The 15,489-nt window shown below is 39.9% G+C and overlaps 2 protein-coding genes across 4 annotated transcripts in view; both read right to left on the reverse strand.

The window, feature by feature from the left end:
* The window catches only part of mtsh (mitoshell), a 56,040-nt gene that overhangs the window by 19,290 nt on the left and 21,261 nt on the right, over positions 1-15,489 (reverse strand). For all 3 annotated transcript variants that reach the window (XM_073970069.1, XM_073970067.1, XM_073970068.1), the window contains exons 6-7: positions 14,329-15,481; positions 13,944-14,096 (exon numbers count right to left, since the gene is read on the reverse strand). In XM_073970069.1, the coding sequence (XP_073826170.1) occupies positions 13,944-14,096; positions 14,329-15,481 (1,306 nt within the window). The remainder of the gene's footprint in view (positions 1-13,943; positions 14,097-14,328; positions 15,482-15,489) is intronic.
* On the reverse strand, positions 1,592-7,237 carry LOC141394906 (regulator of G-protein signaling loco-like). The gene has a single exon (XM_073970061.1). It carries the CDS (start codon positions 6,610-6,612, stop codon positions 1,861-1,863), a length of 4,752 nt encoding a protein of 1,583 aa, XP_073826162.1. The 5' UTR covers positions 6,613-7,237; the 3' UTR covers positions 1,592-1,860.

Raw genomic sequence — 15,489 nt, forward strand, 5'->3', positions numbered from 1 at the left:
AAAATCGGGAGGTACCGTTCTATGGGGGCTATATGAAGGTGTGGACCGATACCGACAAAATTCTGGGGGAAAGTTTTATACCCCTAAAGAAGTCTACGTACCAATTTTCAGCCAATTTGGTAGGATAATGAAGCTAAAACCTTAAAAATACCGAAAATCGGGAGGTACCGTTCTATGGGGGCTATATCAACGTAGACCGATATATCCCATTTTCAATACCAACCATCCTGCAAGTAATAAAAACTTCTGTACCAAATTTTGACTCTCTATCTTTTAAATTGTGAGCTGTATCTTGATTTCAACAGACAGACAGACGGACGGACGGACAGACGGACATTGTCAAATCGACATAGAATTTTATGCTGATCAATAATATATATATTTTATAGGGTCTCCGACGAATATTTCGATTTGTTACAAACGGAATGACAAATTTAATTATACCCTCCATATGGTGGAGGGTATAAAAATGGTCCCATTACCAGTGGAACCTCCATTGAAGTATTACTTGCCGATCCCGCTGGTCTGAAGACCTTTGCAGAATTCCTCAAACTAGAATACACTGATGAAAATATTTTCTTTTGGACAGTCTGTGAACGTTATCGTAACTTGAAATCAGAAACCGAAAGGGTTGACCTGGCTATGGAAATTTACAAGAAACATTTATAGAGTGGCTCCATGGAACCTATCAATGTTAATGCCCAGGCTTGTTGTATGGTGGAATCATACTTAACCACATATGTAAGAGATCTCTTTCACCCGGCCCAGAAGCAAATTTTTAATTTAAAAACGAAAATCGCTGGCTTTTTCGGGAGAAATCGACAAGCAACGCCGAAGAGGGCCGCCCACGTAGAAGTCTATTGCCATGGCATCGCAAAACCAGAAGTCACGTGATCAAATAGTCCAAGATAATGCCAACATCTGTTGCGACAGCCTAGTCCAGTTCCCATAACCAAAAAACCCGGTCCAGTTTCTTCGCTGACATCATTTGAGGTCCCAACTATGGCACCAAATGATTTGTGTCGTATTAAATTTCCCGACGGTGCTACAGCCATGGTCCACCTAAAGACTCAAGAAACTGTGGCAAAGAAGTTTTTTTAAGGTTTTTCACTGGAGAAAGACCTTTTTGATGTTTTTCAGTGGTAAAAATATTGTTTAACAGTCTTCAGTCGATCCTTTGTAGATGAAATTCGTATCTGAGTCCATATTTATAATTATAATTGTCCCACAAACATCCCAGGCGGGACAGGGGAGACTTCTCTCATATCAATAAGTAATTTTGCCACCGTTGAAAAGTGTTTGATGTTGACTGGCCCACGAACCTTCAGCTTGCAAGGCGGGTGTGCATACCATTGCACCACGGTGGCACCCATATTTACATTAGGTAATTTTCCTTCTGGCAATTGTCAGTTTCTCAACACCTTCTCTCACCGACAAACTGACAATCGCCGCAAGGAAAATTGCCTAATGTAAATATGGAATAATTTGAATTGATTTTGAAAGTTGCCACCCAGTGTATGACTGTTATCAGAAACACTGCAGTATTGAAATGTTTTTGAGATTCAAAAAAAATAAAAAATATATGTATGTATTTTCAGTTTTATAGGTTTTATTAAGATTATTTGAAGTCTCTTCATTTCCCATATCATTGATTTGTTCGTAAAAATACAAAATTTCATAATATAAATAATATTTTTTTACAACATATATAAACTATATAAAATTGTTTACATACACATATTACATTTAACATAGAATGTAAAAGTCAATTTCAAATACAAAACATTTCGGTTTGTATATACATTAAACATTGTATAAAGATTAAAAAATAATTAGCAATAATGGACACACAAATTGTTTTCAAACAAAACTACTACTAGGTTGATCCAAATAAGCACAACGGCCATTTGGACTGGAATTACTGGAAGAAGCGGGAACAGCAACAACATTTACATTTGTCAGTTGCGGTGATGCAATTGAGGGCGTTGGCGATGGTAAAAGTAATGCTGATGGTGGTGGGGTAGTTGGTGACATTTGTTTCAGTTGTGTCATATTGACACCCCAATTGGATGGTTTAATGGGTAGTACTTTTGGTTTGGGTGGCAATGGTGGTGGACCTTTGGAGGGAGTGCTAAATGGATCGTTATTATGATCAGATATTTTTTCAGCAGTTGTGTCATTCTTTGTGGGAGAAGTACTGCTGTTGTTTAATGATTTTGACTTATTACTAATGGAATGTCTGGGTGCCGGTTGTGGTGGTCTTTCATTGTGTTTAATGTTATCCACCACCATTTGTTGTTGTTGTCCATCTTCTTCTTGAGGCTTTTCTCCCGAAGTATTGCTGGTATTTTGATTGTCGTTATGTTTAAGGAATTCTGGTAATTCAAAATTGATTTCGGTGCCCCTTTGATCTTCTAAGCGAGCCAATTGGGCACGCTTTAAATCTTCCAATAGATTATCTTGTTTATCACAAGCCACCACCACTTTTAGCGGCAATGGGATTTTAATGCTATTTTTTAATTTATTTGAAATGATTTTATTTTCACAAGGAAGTAAGGCGGAAGATGCCTGCTGCTGGTGGCTTGAGGTCTTTTTTGCAGTCTTGTTGTTGTTGCTACGACTTGAAATTGCCGCTGAATGTCCGCCTGCATTGACACTCATTGAATCTCTTTTAGGCTTGCGTAATTTAAAGAAAGATGATGAACTTTCCGATGGACATTCTTCCGATTTTGTTGAACACTGATCAAATTTTGGTTTTATTGTCGTTCCAGCTTCTTCTTGCTGATGTTTGTTTTGCATTAAATCACTAAACACTTTATTGGTTATTTCATCCAAAGTGGTTTGGGCAGTTTGTATGCCATCGGCAACTGAATTTTTTTCTATGGTGGGTGGGACTATTGGGGCCTTACGATATGGAGCCTCTTTTTTGTAGACAACTTGGAGTCTTTGCTCATTAACGGCTGTTACCAATTGTGTTAGATCCACCTTAGTTTGGCTGTCACGCATTAGTACTTCCACAAGTTCTGGATTAATGTGATACCGTTGTAGTATTGGTCGCACCACTTCATATAACTGTTTGCGCGGCTTACTTTTCACCGATATAACCTTTGGTATGGGTAAATCTAATTTAAAAGCAACCCTTTGCTCTATTTCAACTTCTTTGTTGGCCAATTCCTTTGCCAGGGACTTTAAGTCGACGGATTTCGTGGGTGGTCCCTTGATGGAGACATCGAAGAATTGATAACGTATGCTACGTTTTTCCATTAGGCGTTCTACCAGTTCCGCCACAGTCTCCTGAGTCTTCAGCTGAACCATAGTTGTGGCACCATCGGGAAATTTAATGCGACACAAATCGTTTGGTGCCATTGTTAGGGCTTCAAATGATGTCAACGATGAAGCAGAACCATGTATTACATTGGGTTTTAGGTTATGGGAACTCGGCTGGGCTTTTGAGGCCATTGCAACAGATTTTTGGTCCTTGTTATTATCTGGGGCAATTTGATCACGTGACTTACTTCTGGTTTTACGATGCCATGGCAATAGACTTCTACGTGGGCGGCCCTCTTCGGCGTTGCTTGCCGATTTCTTTAACTTTAATGAGGCACTTTCTGAAAAATTTGTCGTCTTCAAAAGTTCATCCAAGTTATCCCCCGAAAATGGCAGTGATTTGCCCTTTTTCTCTGCCTGCAGGCACTGCTTGTACAAATCGGAACGCAGGAAACGTTGATAGCTATCAAATTTCATTAAATTAAAGATTTGCTTCTGGGCCGGGTGAAAAAGATCTCGTACAGCAGTGGTTAAATTACGTTCCACCATACAACGAGCCTGGGCATCAACATTGACAGGTTCCATGGACCCACTCGATAAATGTTTCTTGTAAATTTCCATAGCCTGGTCACGCCTTTCAGCTTCAGATTCCAAGTTACGATAACGTTCGCAGGCTGTCCAAAAGTAAATATTTTCCGCAGCATACTCTAGTTTTAGGAATTCTGCAAAGGTCTTCAGGCCAGCTGGATCGGCAAGTAATACCTCAATGGAGGTACCCCAGGCAGTGGGACCCTTTTTCAAATTTGTTTTGGAATTTTCGGCAAGTTTTTTCTTAAAAGAGCCGGCTTCACTATTGTTCATTGAGGCCGAACGACTTAGACTGGGAGATTTACACTGCTGTAATTCATCGGGATCATCTTGACTTGGTGCCGATAGGTGAATGGTATGTTTATCGGCTCGTGGTGTTCTCAAAGAAGTTTGTATCCAACCTCTTTCGAAATGCGACAAAGTATCTGAGAATTCGGTCCTTGACAAATCAGGAGTGCTGGCAAGTTTATTTGTGGCTGCATTAAGAATGCCATCAACTGTATCCGTTTGCTGATGTATTGAAAGATCTTGTAAGCTGTTGGATGTAGGCATTTTAAGTTTCAAAGGAGACCTTCGTTCACCTGACGAATGACCATCATCTTCAGTTCTAGCTGTATGGGGGGAAGTGGTGCTCGCTATCTCAGGTTTGGAACAATGTTGTAATAGTGTTTTCACATTATCTTCATTTTCCATGGAGGCTGTATGCAGTGATATATCATCCATTGAGGCATAACATTGTTGGAATGGCACGCCGGCTGTTAGTGGGTCCAAATGTTCGTTGTCCGCAACAGTTTCTTGTTCAATTAGATTTAAAACATCATCACATGATCTGGATACCATTAATGAGCGGCCACCAGGACTATTGTAAATGGTCTTTGATGGTTCTGGAACAACAACAAGACGTGGGGAGGCGACTGCAGCATTTTTACTTGTCGTAGGTATGTCATCTGAATGGATATTTTGTTCACATATGTTTTGGGGACGTTTGGGGGAAATGATACTACTGGGATGGCAATTCCCGGCAGCATTACCTCTAAGTCCACCACCTGTGTTAGCATTGTTGTGGGCTGAAAAGTCCACCAGCACTATACGATCGGTGACATTGGAACAGTCATTATTGTAGCCAATACCAGAATCCGAATTGGAAGTTGTGGTTGATACTTCACTGTGATTACTGGGTTGTGGTGAATGGGCAACATTGTCATACGGACGGCCTCCTCCTCCTCCTCCACCACCACCGCCATGTATTGTTGGATCATCGGATATCGAACGCTGGGTAATTGGTGGTACAATACGCATGGTATACATGCTGCGTATTAGATTTACCACATACTCCGAATTGTTGGGAAATTCTAAACATAAATTCGATATTGGATCTTTGGTACATTCTATGCAAAATTCTTGAGCTTTGGCTACATGTTGTTGATGTTCACACAGCTTGGTATCCACCACAAAGACATGACATGAATTCGATATGATAACATTATTGTCTAAACTGGCAGATGTGCCAAGCGTGGGCGGTGGTGGTGGTCTGCGATCATTTTGTTCATCTTGAGCATCTTCTTCCTCATCATCAACATCATCTAATTGGGGACTATACACGGCACTTGTTACCAGGCCAAAGAAACGATTTTCACTTTCCGATGAAGAGCTGACATAGTTCAAACGTGACGATGGATATGTTGCCAAGATTTTGCCATTATTGGCCTGTAGCTTAAGGCAATCGGGTAAAATAATCATCAAGACCACTGTGGGTTGACGTTTCTCCTGGCGTAGCTTGCGTATACAGGAGCGTACAGTTTGTAATTTACTGCTATTGGCAATTTGTTTTGGCATTTCAATTGTACCCAAATAACCCACAATGGCTCGATATTCCAAAGCTGCACTTGAAGGTCCGCGCATAACCAAGGCCCTAAAATTTGCTGCTGCCATGGCAATTTGTTGTTGATGCAGTCCCTGCTGTGACGGGTTATTGGAGGCGGCGGAAACAGCAGGCAACTCGGAAGCTAACTTTTCACTTATTGACCTCTTATTGGCCACAGCAGCGGCTTCCATAGAAAGTGCTTTAATCAAGGGCTGTTGTGGTAACTTTTTCACGGGCTGCACTGCAGCACTCGACCTGTTGCTGACCGATGCCGCCGCTGATGCAATCGTTGAATCAAAGTATTTCTTCTGTGGCAAATGATGTCTTAAGCGTTGTTGCTTTGTTTTATGATAAATATAACGTGGACGCGAGGGACCCATACCCATAGGCAATGTTGGCATTCCTGCCGCCACAGCATTCTCTTCATCTGTCGAATCCGAATAATAATGTTCGGCAATTTGCATTCGTATGCTACCAAATGAATTACCAATTAGCCGCACCACTGTTTCATGTGGTAATTTGGAGACATTTAAACCATTGACAGATATTAAAAAATCTCCAGCACGTAGACCTGCCTGATCAGCAGGAGAATTTGCAATTATGCATGACAAACGACAAGGTTGCTGCCCAGATATGGTAAAACCAAAACCATTGTAACCACGGCGCACCTCAACGGTTCGAGTACCATAATTGGGACGTTTTTTACGTCTACGTTGAGTGGGTGGCTGTGTAGTGCTGCTGCTGTTACTTGTTGTGGGCTGTTGTTGTAAGGGGATGGGTGTAGTTGTTGCTGCTGCTGCTGTTGTCGGTGGGGCTGATGCGGTATTTGTTGAGGTCATTTGTGTTGTTGTTGCTACTGCAGGGCCACTAGTATGGGGATGATGGTGATGCATTCTTTTTCTTTCTTGTGTTGAGGCGACTTCTTGCAGAAATTTTAACTTTTAGTTACAGATATCTGCGAATATCTTACAGATATATGCTAATTTACTTTGTGCTTGAAGCTAGTAACACGCAAGCGTAGCCATTATCTTTGAAATCTGCAAATGATCCATACACTCCATACACACAATTTTATGTTTTCTTCTTTGTTTTTTTGCACACACCACGCAAATACTTGTAATATTTTTTTCTTTCTTATTCGTGGATATGGTTAGCAATAGTTGATTGTCGATCGATTGGTTTTTGTTATGGTATGTTGGTGTAATCCAGTTTCAGATGTATTTTTTTTTTCTTCAACTAATGCAAAAAATTTCAATGATGGGTTTTCTCAATGAAGATCACTATTTGTCATATGCCTCAACTTCAATTCGTAGATAGATAGTACTTGGAATCTGCCGCTTATTGGGCCAAGACAAGATTTGGAACACTTAAAATATTTAATTATTATAATTTATTAAACAGATTGATCAATAATACGGAGTGAAAAATATGCCAACGCCTCAACGCCTCTAATTGTTATTTTTGTGTTTTAGCCACAAATCGATTAACAGTGTTGTCAACACAACATTTGGATAAAAACTACCAGTTTTTTTCGTCTTCACATAAACGATACCAAGAATACCAAGATCTATTTACCAGGTCGCGTAATTAGCACAACAACTTTTTGCCTGTAAATCGGTGGTGCTCAAAATATTTTGTGCATTATTGTCTCTGAGCGAGTCTTTCCTTTGCTAAACCACGACATATGATAGAGAACATTGTATGATGTTGTTGCAGTCACGTTAACGTATATTGGTGATCTTGTCTGACAGTAAATTCTTCAATCATTCAGGTAGCCGCATCAGCCCAACCAAGGTCAAACAGGTATAAATTGTTAAAACAAAATTGTTGTGAAAAATCCTTTCAATATTTCTCGATAAATGTAAATAACAACCATGTTATTAAAAGTGATCCAAAAACATTTTTAAAAACATATTTAAAAATGTATTTTCCAAAATCCGGGTTATTCCATTATGTGAGATACAGGTAATAAAACACGGCATTTGAAATCGAGTGGATTTCGTAAATGTAAACTTATTATAAAAGACAGTTTCTGGCAGTGCCTTTTCAAAATGCAATCTACTAAAACGCACATTGTGCTTTATTTTTTTTAAAGCATACTAGTGCATGTTTTTTGCGTTTATTTCGAAAATAAATACGCTATAAGAATATCCAATTCCGCTACTATAACAACACAAGCGATCTGCAATTTATCCAATTCGATTACTAAATACCAACTACTTAAATCTTATATATTTTCATAATAGCTGAACATTATTTCAGTGGAATGATAGAAACTGGGTGATAAGAAGTTATATTTTACATTAAATTTGAAAATAAGAGGTAATTTACACGAGGAAACAATGTTTCCTCTAAAACGTGTGTTCCGTTTTGATTCTCATTCGTAATTGCATTTTCAGGGTTGCGCTGTTTAACAAGCGTACCTTTTGAACGGTAGACGTACGTTTTTACATAAAGTTACCAAAAATGATTATCTACCTATTGTACATGAATATTCAAAAAACAATTCTTTGGAAAACTACAAAAACAGGTAAAAAGAAAGGGTTAATAATATAAATAACCATTCATGAAAAATTCCGTAAAAAGTATTGACACATGTGGGTAAAATATACCTGTATTTCCTGTCGTACATATCCATCCAAAAGTGCCTTTTGTACGTTTTTGTACAATCATTTCTACATTTGTTCCTAACACTGACCAATTTTGAGAATGAGAATCAAAACGGAACATACGTTTTAGAGGAAACAAGGAAACATTGTTTCCTCGTGTAAATGAGCTCTAACTATTTTATCTTTTAAACAATATGGAGAGTACGCCCGTGCGGGTAGTCAACTTTTGCACATGTCCATAAGAGAAAGTCTTAAATCCGGCCTGAAAGACCGCGGCTTAAATGTCGTTTAGGGGCACCTCTCGGATCGGACTGAAATATTTACAGTGGATAGCCCTTGACATCCTGAATACAACGATATACAATTTTCCGGGGGGAAGTCCATACTTCCCGAGATATGGGTCTTGACATTTCGGAAATTTCGTACTTTCACACTTTTAAGTTGTTTATGGGCACCTCTCGGATCGGGCTGAAATTGAATTTACAAGAAAGTTTTGTTTGCGTAGCCCACCTTTGTCATTTTCCATAGGAGAAAGTCTTAAATCCCCGTCCGAAGGCCGGTTATTTAAGGACACTTTCAATTTAAAAAGAGAGTTTTGATCTCGTAGCCCACTTTTGTCTCTGTCCATAGGAGAAAATCCTAAATCAACGACCGAAGGCCGGCTACTTAAGAACACTTTCAATTTAAAAAAGAGTTTTGATCGTGTAGCCCAATAATAATTTAATAAATTATTATTAGAAAATCTAATTAACATTACTAATTATTTGCGGCATTGGAAAGTACTCTTCGTGAGCTTTAAAACGAGTCCCATATTGCATAGGTTTTAAAAATAATGGTGATAAAAGTAAAAAAGTCAAGACCCTTATCTCGGGAAGTACGGACTTCCCCACGGAAAGCTATATATCGTTGTGTTGAGTGTGCCAAGGGCTATCTACTGTAAAAATTTCAGCCCGATCCCAGAGGTGCCCATAAACAACCTAAAGGTGTTAAAAGTACGAAATCTCCCAAATGTCAAGACCCATATCTCAGGAAGTATGGACTTCCCCCCGGAAAATTATATATCGTTGTGTTCAGGGTCCCAAGGGCTATCTACTGTAAATATTTCAGTCCGAATTATATATCGTTGGAATCAGGTTCTCAAGTTCTACCTATGGAACGGACCGATCGGAGAGGTGCCCCTAAACGACACTTGTTCCAAGACCGCTATAGAAAGAAATTTACAATTTAAAACAAAGTTTTTTTTTTTTTGTGTAGCCACATGTTGCACATCTCCATAGGAGATAGTCTTAAATACGCGACCGAAAGACTGCTACTGAATGAAAACTTATAATTTAATATAAAGTTTTGTGCCCGTAGCTAATTGCACCCGACAATAGGGGAAGGTCGAAGGCCGGTTACTTATTTAAGACTTACAATATATCTCGGGAAGTATGTCCATTTCCCCATGAAATATATATGTATATTGTTGTGATCAGCATAAGAAGGACGACCTATGATAAAATGGTCTCCATCAGTAAACAGCCAGATTTTCTATGACCGCCAGACGACCTACCCATCAGCAGACCGCCAGATTTCAACACCTTTGAAGGCATCAATCATGGAAAAGTTAATTGGCTTGGTTTCCTAGAGTTCACTAATCACCGCTTCATAGATCTGCTCAACCTTTTTAATGTTCGGGTAGCAGAAAGGACGTTCCGACTGAGAGAACTGAAACAGGGAGCCTCCTCGTGTCTTCTGTGGACCATCTACATGGGGAGACAAAGATTCTTCTTTCGTTGTTGTTGTTGTAACAGTGTTTTATTATTATGTTTGTATGTTCGATCTCCTGTTCAATCTGGCTCTGGGTCTATCTCCAGTTCCAGGAAGTTGGCTACTTCGATGGGATGTAACCACAGATCCACTGGAGTCAGATGAGTAGGCTTGACGGGGCAGTTGAATAGGTGCTTAGTATCGTGCGGGCCCATGCCGCATACTGGGCAGATGTCCTGTACGGTGCGATCGATTCCCGCCCAATAGGAATTTAGGCGACTGCAATATCCCGAGCGTAATTGAGCCAAAACTATTCTGGTTTGTCGTGGCAGCTGATGCTCTTCAGCTGCGATAGATGGGGGATGTGCTCCGATGACTGCATTCACACAATAATTGCTTATGTTGATCTAGAGGTTCTCTCCTATATTGTTGGACCGCCGTCTCTAGAGCATGAATATCCTTCTTGATATGCCTAGGTGTATCGGTGGCCAGCAGATGTTGATTGGGATGGCTCTCACGGTAACACCCGAGCAAGTACTGCAACGATAGCATCTCATTATGTTATCGTACTACAAGAATCTTTGCCTTCTCATGTAGATGGTCCACTGTAGATTTGAGGAGGCAACCTGTTGCTGTTCTCAAGGCGGCGTTCTGACAAATTTGAATCTTATCCCACTGCGTGTCACATAAATTTGGGGACCAAACTGGTACCGCATAGCTTACCACAGACCGACCTATCGCTTTATTCGTGGTCAACAAGGTTTCTTTATCTGCACCCCATGAGCTGCCGGCTAGGGACTTGAGCACCTTGTTTCTACATTTTAGTTTATCGCAGATAGCTGTGGCGTGCGCGGAGGACGTGAAAGTGGTGTCGAATCTGACCCCTAGAATTTTGGGGCAGTTTGTGGTCGGAATTCTGCTACCATCGATCCTGATATTCAACTCTCTTCTATACTGCGCCGTCCATGTGGTGAACAGAGTGGCGGATATCTGCATATTCCTCGCGTGGAAAAAGGTGGTAAGATCGGTTAAATAGGAGTTCATCTCTCACAGATGTCATCAGGGTAGGTACCTGACGCCAGGATCGTACAATCATCCGCATAAGTTGCGATCTCAATGCCGTCTGGAGGGGGCGGAATACAGCAAAGGTAGAGGTTAAACAGTTCCGGAGATATCACCCCTCCTTGGGGAACTCCCTGTTTCACTCTACGGGGCTTTGATTTCTTGTTTCTGAACTCCACGTATGACTGGCGTCCACACATATAGTTGATTATCCAACGTTTCAGACTTGGCCGGAGGGTTGTCTGCTCGATGTCCTCGAACAGCGTGGAATGCTTGACAGTATCAAAGGCTTTTGATAAGTCAAGCGCCACCATCACTGTTCTATCACACGGCCGTTCCTGGTTGAGTCCTCGACAAATATGTGTGGAGATGGCGTGCAGCGCTGTTGTCGTGCTGTGCTGCTTACGGAATCCATGCTGATGATCGGCAACTTGATAGCTATTTCTAATGCTGGGGAGGACTAAGGCCTCAAGGGTCTTCACTACAGGTGACAAAAGCGAAATCGGCCTGTACGATTCACCTTTGCTGGCATCCTTGCCTGGTTTCAGTAGCGGGACCACCCTGCTAATTTTCCAGATTTCGGGAATAATAAGGGTGGCTAGCGACAGGTTGAGAACTTTAGTGAGATACCCCACTCCCGGCTCATCCAGCTGTTTCAACATAACCATGGAAATTCCGTCAGGGATTTAGCGTTCCTGATGGCATCCGCAACATCATCCATTGTAAACTGTGGTGGTTCATCCTCGGCAGGAAGAGATCTAATGCGACGTAACACTCTTCTCTTCGCCCTGTCACTCTCGGGGTGCTCGACAAACAGTCGATTGAAGTAACTTGCACACCTCTTCGGGTCAGTCAACGTAACGTCGCCAAACGTGACTGAGTTCCTGTCATCCCTCCTTCCGGGGTTCGAGATTTACTTACCCGTTGTCCACAATTTACTTATACCGGCTCCAATGTTGCAACTCTTCAGATGATTTAACCACTTGTTCCGCTTATGTTCGCCGACCAGCCTATTAACTTCCAGTGTCAGATCCCTGACTCTGGGGTCGTCGGGGTTGGTTCGACAAAGCTCATCACGCTCATTTGCTAATCCCGTCGCCTCTGCTGGGAAATTTGGTCTTACTTCGGGTATTCGTCCAGCATGTTTATGGCGAGCGGCTGCAGCATTAATGCTTTCGTGTCATCCTTGCTGGGGTGTTAAGGTGAGAGTCATCCTAATCACCAGATTGTGCATGGGCCCGGCCATTCTGGCAGATCTTTGGATAAGTAGTGGTTCTGCGGTTACACCCCATCGATGCAGCCACATTCTTGGAACCCAGAGCAAGATTAAGCAGAGGAACCAAATTACAAACATATAATAAGACATCTGGCCAGCATGCGGCACAGACCCGTACGAAACACTGCACCTTTTCAACTGCCCTGCCAAACCTACTCAACTAACTCCAGTAGCATTGTGGCTACCACCCATCGAAGCAGCCACGTGGTAATAAACCCAGAGCCAGATAAAACAGAAGAAATAAAAACATGAATTTCGGCCGTTCCGAACTTTTTGTACCCTCCACTATAAAATATTCTGAACTAAACTGGAATATTTATTTTATTGTTAGGTGCAAAAATTGTTCGACCACGGATAACTCAAATGCCTAAATTAGGTAAATGTATCTAAAAATTTTATCAATCTGTTGGTACCTTTATATGGGGGATATACCAAAACATGGTCCTATGTGGAAGACTTTTGGTGCGGGAGCTTGGGAACTTCAAATCCACAAAATACTGATAATCGGGGGTACCGTTATATGGCAGCTATACTAAAACGTGGACCTATCTTGGTCATTTTTAGTTGAAAAGTTTTTTGGTCATTGGGAGCATCAAGTGTCAAATTTCAGCTAATTCGGTCAGAAAATGTAGCTAAAAGCCTCAAAATACTTAAAATCGGGAAATACCGTTATTTTTAGTGGATACATTTCTTGGACATTGGGAACCTCAAATGGCAAATTTCAGCTAGTTGGGTAAAAAATTGAAGGTAAATTCCTCAAAATACATTAAATCGGGAGGTACCATTATATGGGGGCTATACCAAAACATGGACCTATATAGCCCATCTTCGAACTTGACCTGCCTATGGATAACATACACTCGGGTGCAAAATTAGCGTTCTATCTAAATCATTGCGGACGCTAGAGTTATTCCAACAGACGGATGGACAGACGATATAAAAACGAACTTACAAACAACAACAAATCTACGAAAATGTATCGTTGTAATGAGCTAAAACAACTATCGTCAAGGAAAATATGTTGAACTTTTTTAGTAGAGGTACCAGCAGGTAATGACTCATATAGTTGATCTTAGAAGTTGACCCAAGTTGGAACAAAATGGGTTTCTCGGTTCAAGAGTTATCATGCAAAGCACCCGACTCCAAATCGTCAGAAATTGATTTGGTGGGTATGATGAGATTTTTTGATCGTATAAGAGTCTACAACAAATTCGTTAGCAATATAGGCTTTTTAATACGTGGATCTATCTAAATGAAGTATCAGACAATATTCCGCGGGAATTTTGAGAAGCAATCCTAAAATCAATAGTGACCTTTTTATAAGATATTTTGAGAATAAACCGTGGACCATGTTATACGTATTTTTCTATGAGAAATGTTTTGAATTCATCTGTTCCCACAACATCCCCGAAGGGATAACGGAGACTTCACTCTAGAGCATAATCTTATATAACATAATTATTTATATATATGTTTAGTTTTTTACTATTTTTATTTTTTTATAAAATTTCGAATCAATTTTGCTTACCTTTAAAAATTCCTTTCCAGCTTTTATAATGTTCATAACATCATCAACTATTTCCGAAATATTTTCATAACCATTCTTGACGTCCTCACATTTTAAAATAATTGAACGTATATCCATAATATCCTGTTGGTATTTGTTAATAAAATCTGGAAACTAATTTCAATATTTTTAATAAAATTATACACTGTTTAAATATTACGTCTGTAATTAAAGGAATCGTTCTGAAGATGCCTAAAATTTTTTTCCCAATATATAAAATTGTTAAATACCAATTTTATATTTTCCTTATTATGGATTTCAAAAGAAGAAAGCTGTTTATTTTTCATTCCATCTCATTTCGGAATCGATTTCCAGAACAACTCATTTTATGATAATTTTCACTTACATAATTTTTGGTAAATTGAAATTTGAAAAACATATCAGCATTATTCATGGACATAATGCATTCTTTCATAAGATTTATCTTCTTGTTGTTGACTTCTTTTGCAATACTTTTGTTAATTTGGGCTCCAGTAATGCTTGGTAGGGCGGTGGTAAGATTTTGTTGTAAGGCATGCAAATCATAGTTTAGGCCATTAGAGTTTAAATTTAGTGGAGAATTAGTGACATTTGATTGAAAATTTCCATTTAATACTGGGCAATATTCTGACAATGGATTAGAAAAATAATTTTCAAATGGCAAGGCTTCTGTTGTAATTATAGTTGCCGCTGGAATTTGTTGAGCTGCCGTGGTAATCATGCTTTCGCCATTTATATTAGCCATTACTTCACCACTTATAAGTTCATCTTTTTTAATGGGATTATAGGTGCCAGTTTTAAAGTATGTACCCTTTAAAGTGGCTTGTCTTTGACTATCCTCCGAATCTTCCACCATTGTGTAAATATAATTTCTATTCAAATAATTATTGTTTTGATCCAAGGAATCATCCAAGAGAATATTCGGTGTGGTTGACAGAAGTTTTATTGGTGAGTTACTAGTGGCGGCATTTGCGTTGGAAACACATCCAGCAGCTCCTGCTTCTGATTTTTGGTAGGCATTCTTTTGTGACTGTACCAAATTATCCAAATTTACAAATGATTTGATTAGGCTTTCAATGAAATCCATAGTTGTATCTTGCCAAGCGGCAAATGCTAAAACAAAATCTGGACTAAGGGCTGCCTTAACTTTGTTCAAACCCTCAGGAGTATTGTAAACATAACCTTTGATAATAATCCATGCATTGATGATACGTGTAAATACAAAAATGAAATCTTTAACAGCCCATGCAATGCCCTGGGAATTAATATTGGGTAGTACACCATCAGGACGTATTAGGTCTTGCTTCAAACGTGCACAGAGGCTATCGATTTTCTTAAAGCATGGGCGATTGCGATGAGTTTTAGCCAAATTTTCGGCAATATCACTGCCTCTCAATGCCAAACGTCTCAGATCATTGAATCTGGCCTGAGAAAGATATACACCATTAGCAGCAGTTGATTGGCATACATTGCTCCTGGTGAAGTTTAAACAAGAGGCATCACCACCAGCAGCATTGTCCCTAAAAGC

The sequence above is a fragment of the Musca autumnalis genome, unplaced genomic scaffold (assembly GCF_047663935.1).
Source record: "Musca autumnalis isolate F117 unplaced genomic scaffold, ASM4766393v1 scaffold_2, whole genome shotgun sequence".
In the NCBI taxonomy this organism is placed as follows: Eukaryota; Metazoa; Arthropoda; class Insecta; order Diptera; family Muscidae; genus Musca; species Musca autumnalis.

Excerpts from the sequence above, each read along its gene's own strand:
- LOC141394906 (XM_073970061.1), bottom strand. The coding sequence starts at position 6,612 with ATGCATCACCATCATCCCCATACTAGTGGCCCTGCAGTAGCAACAACA.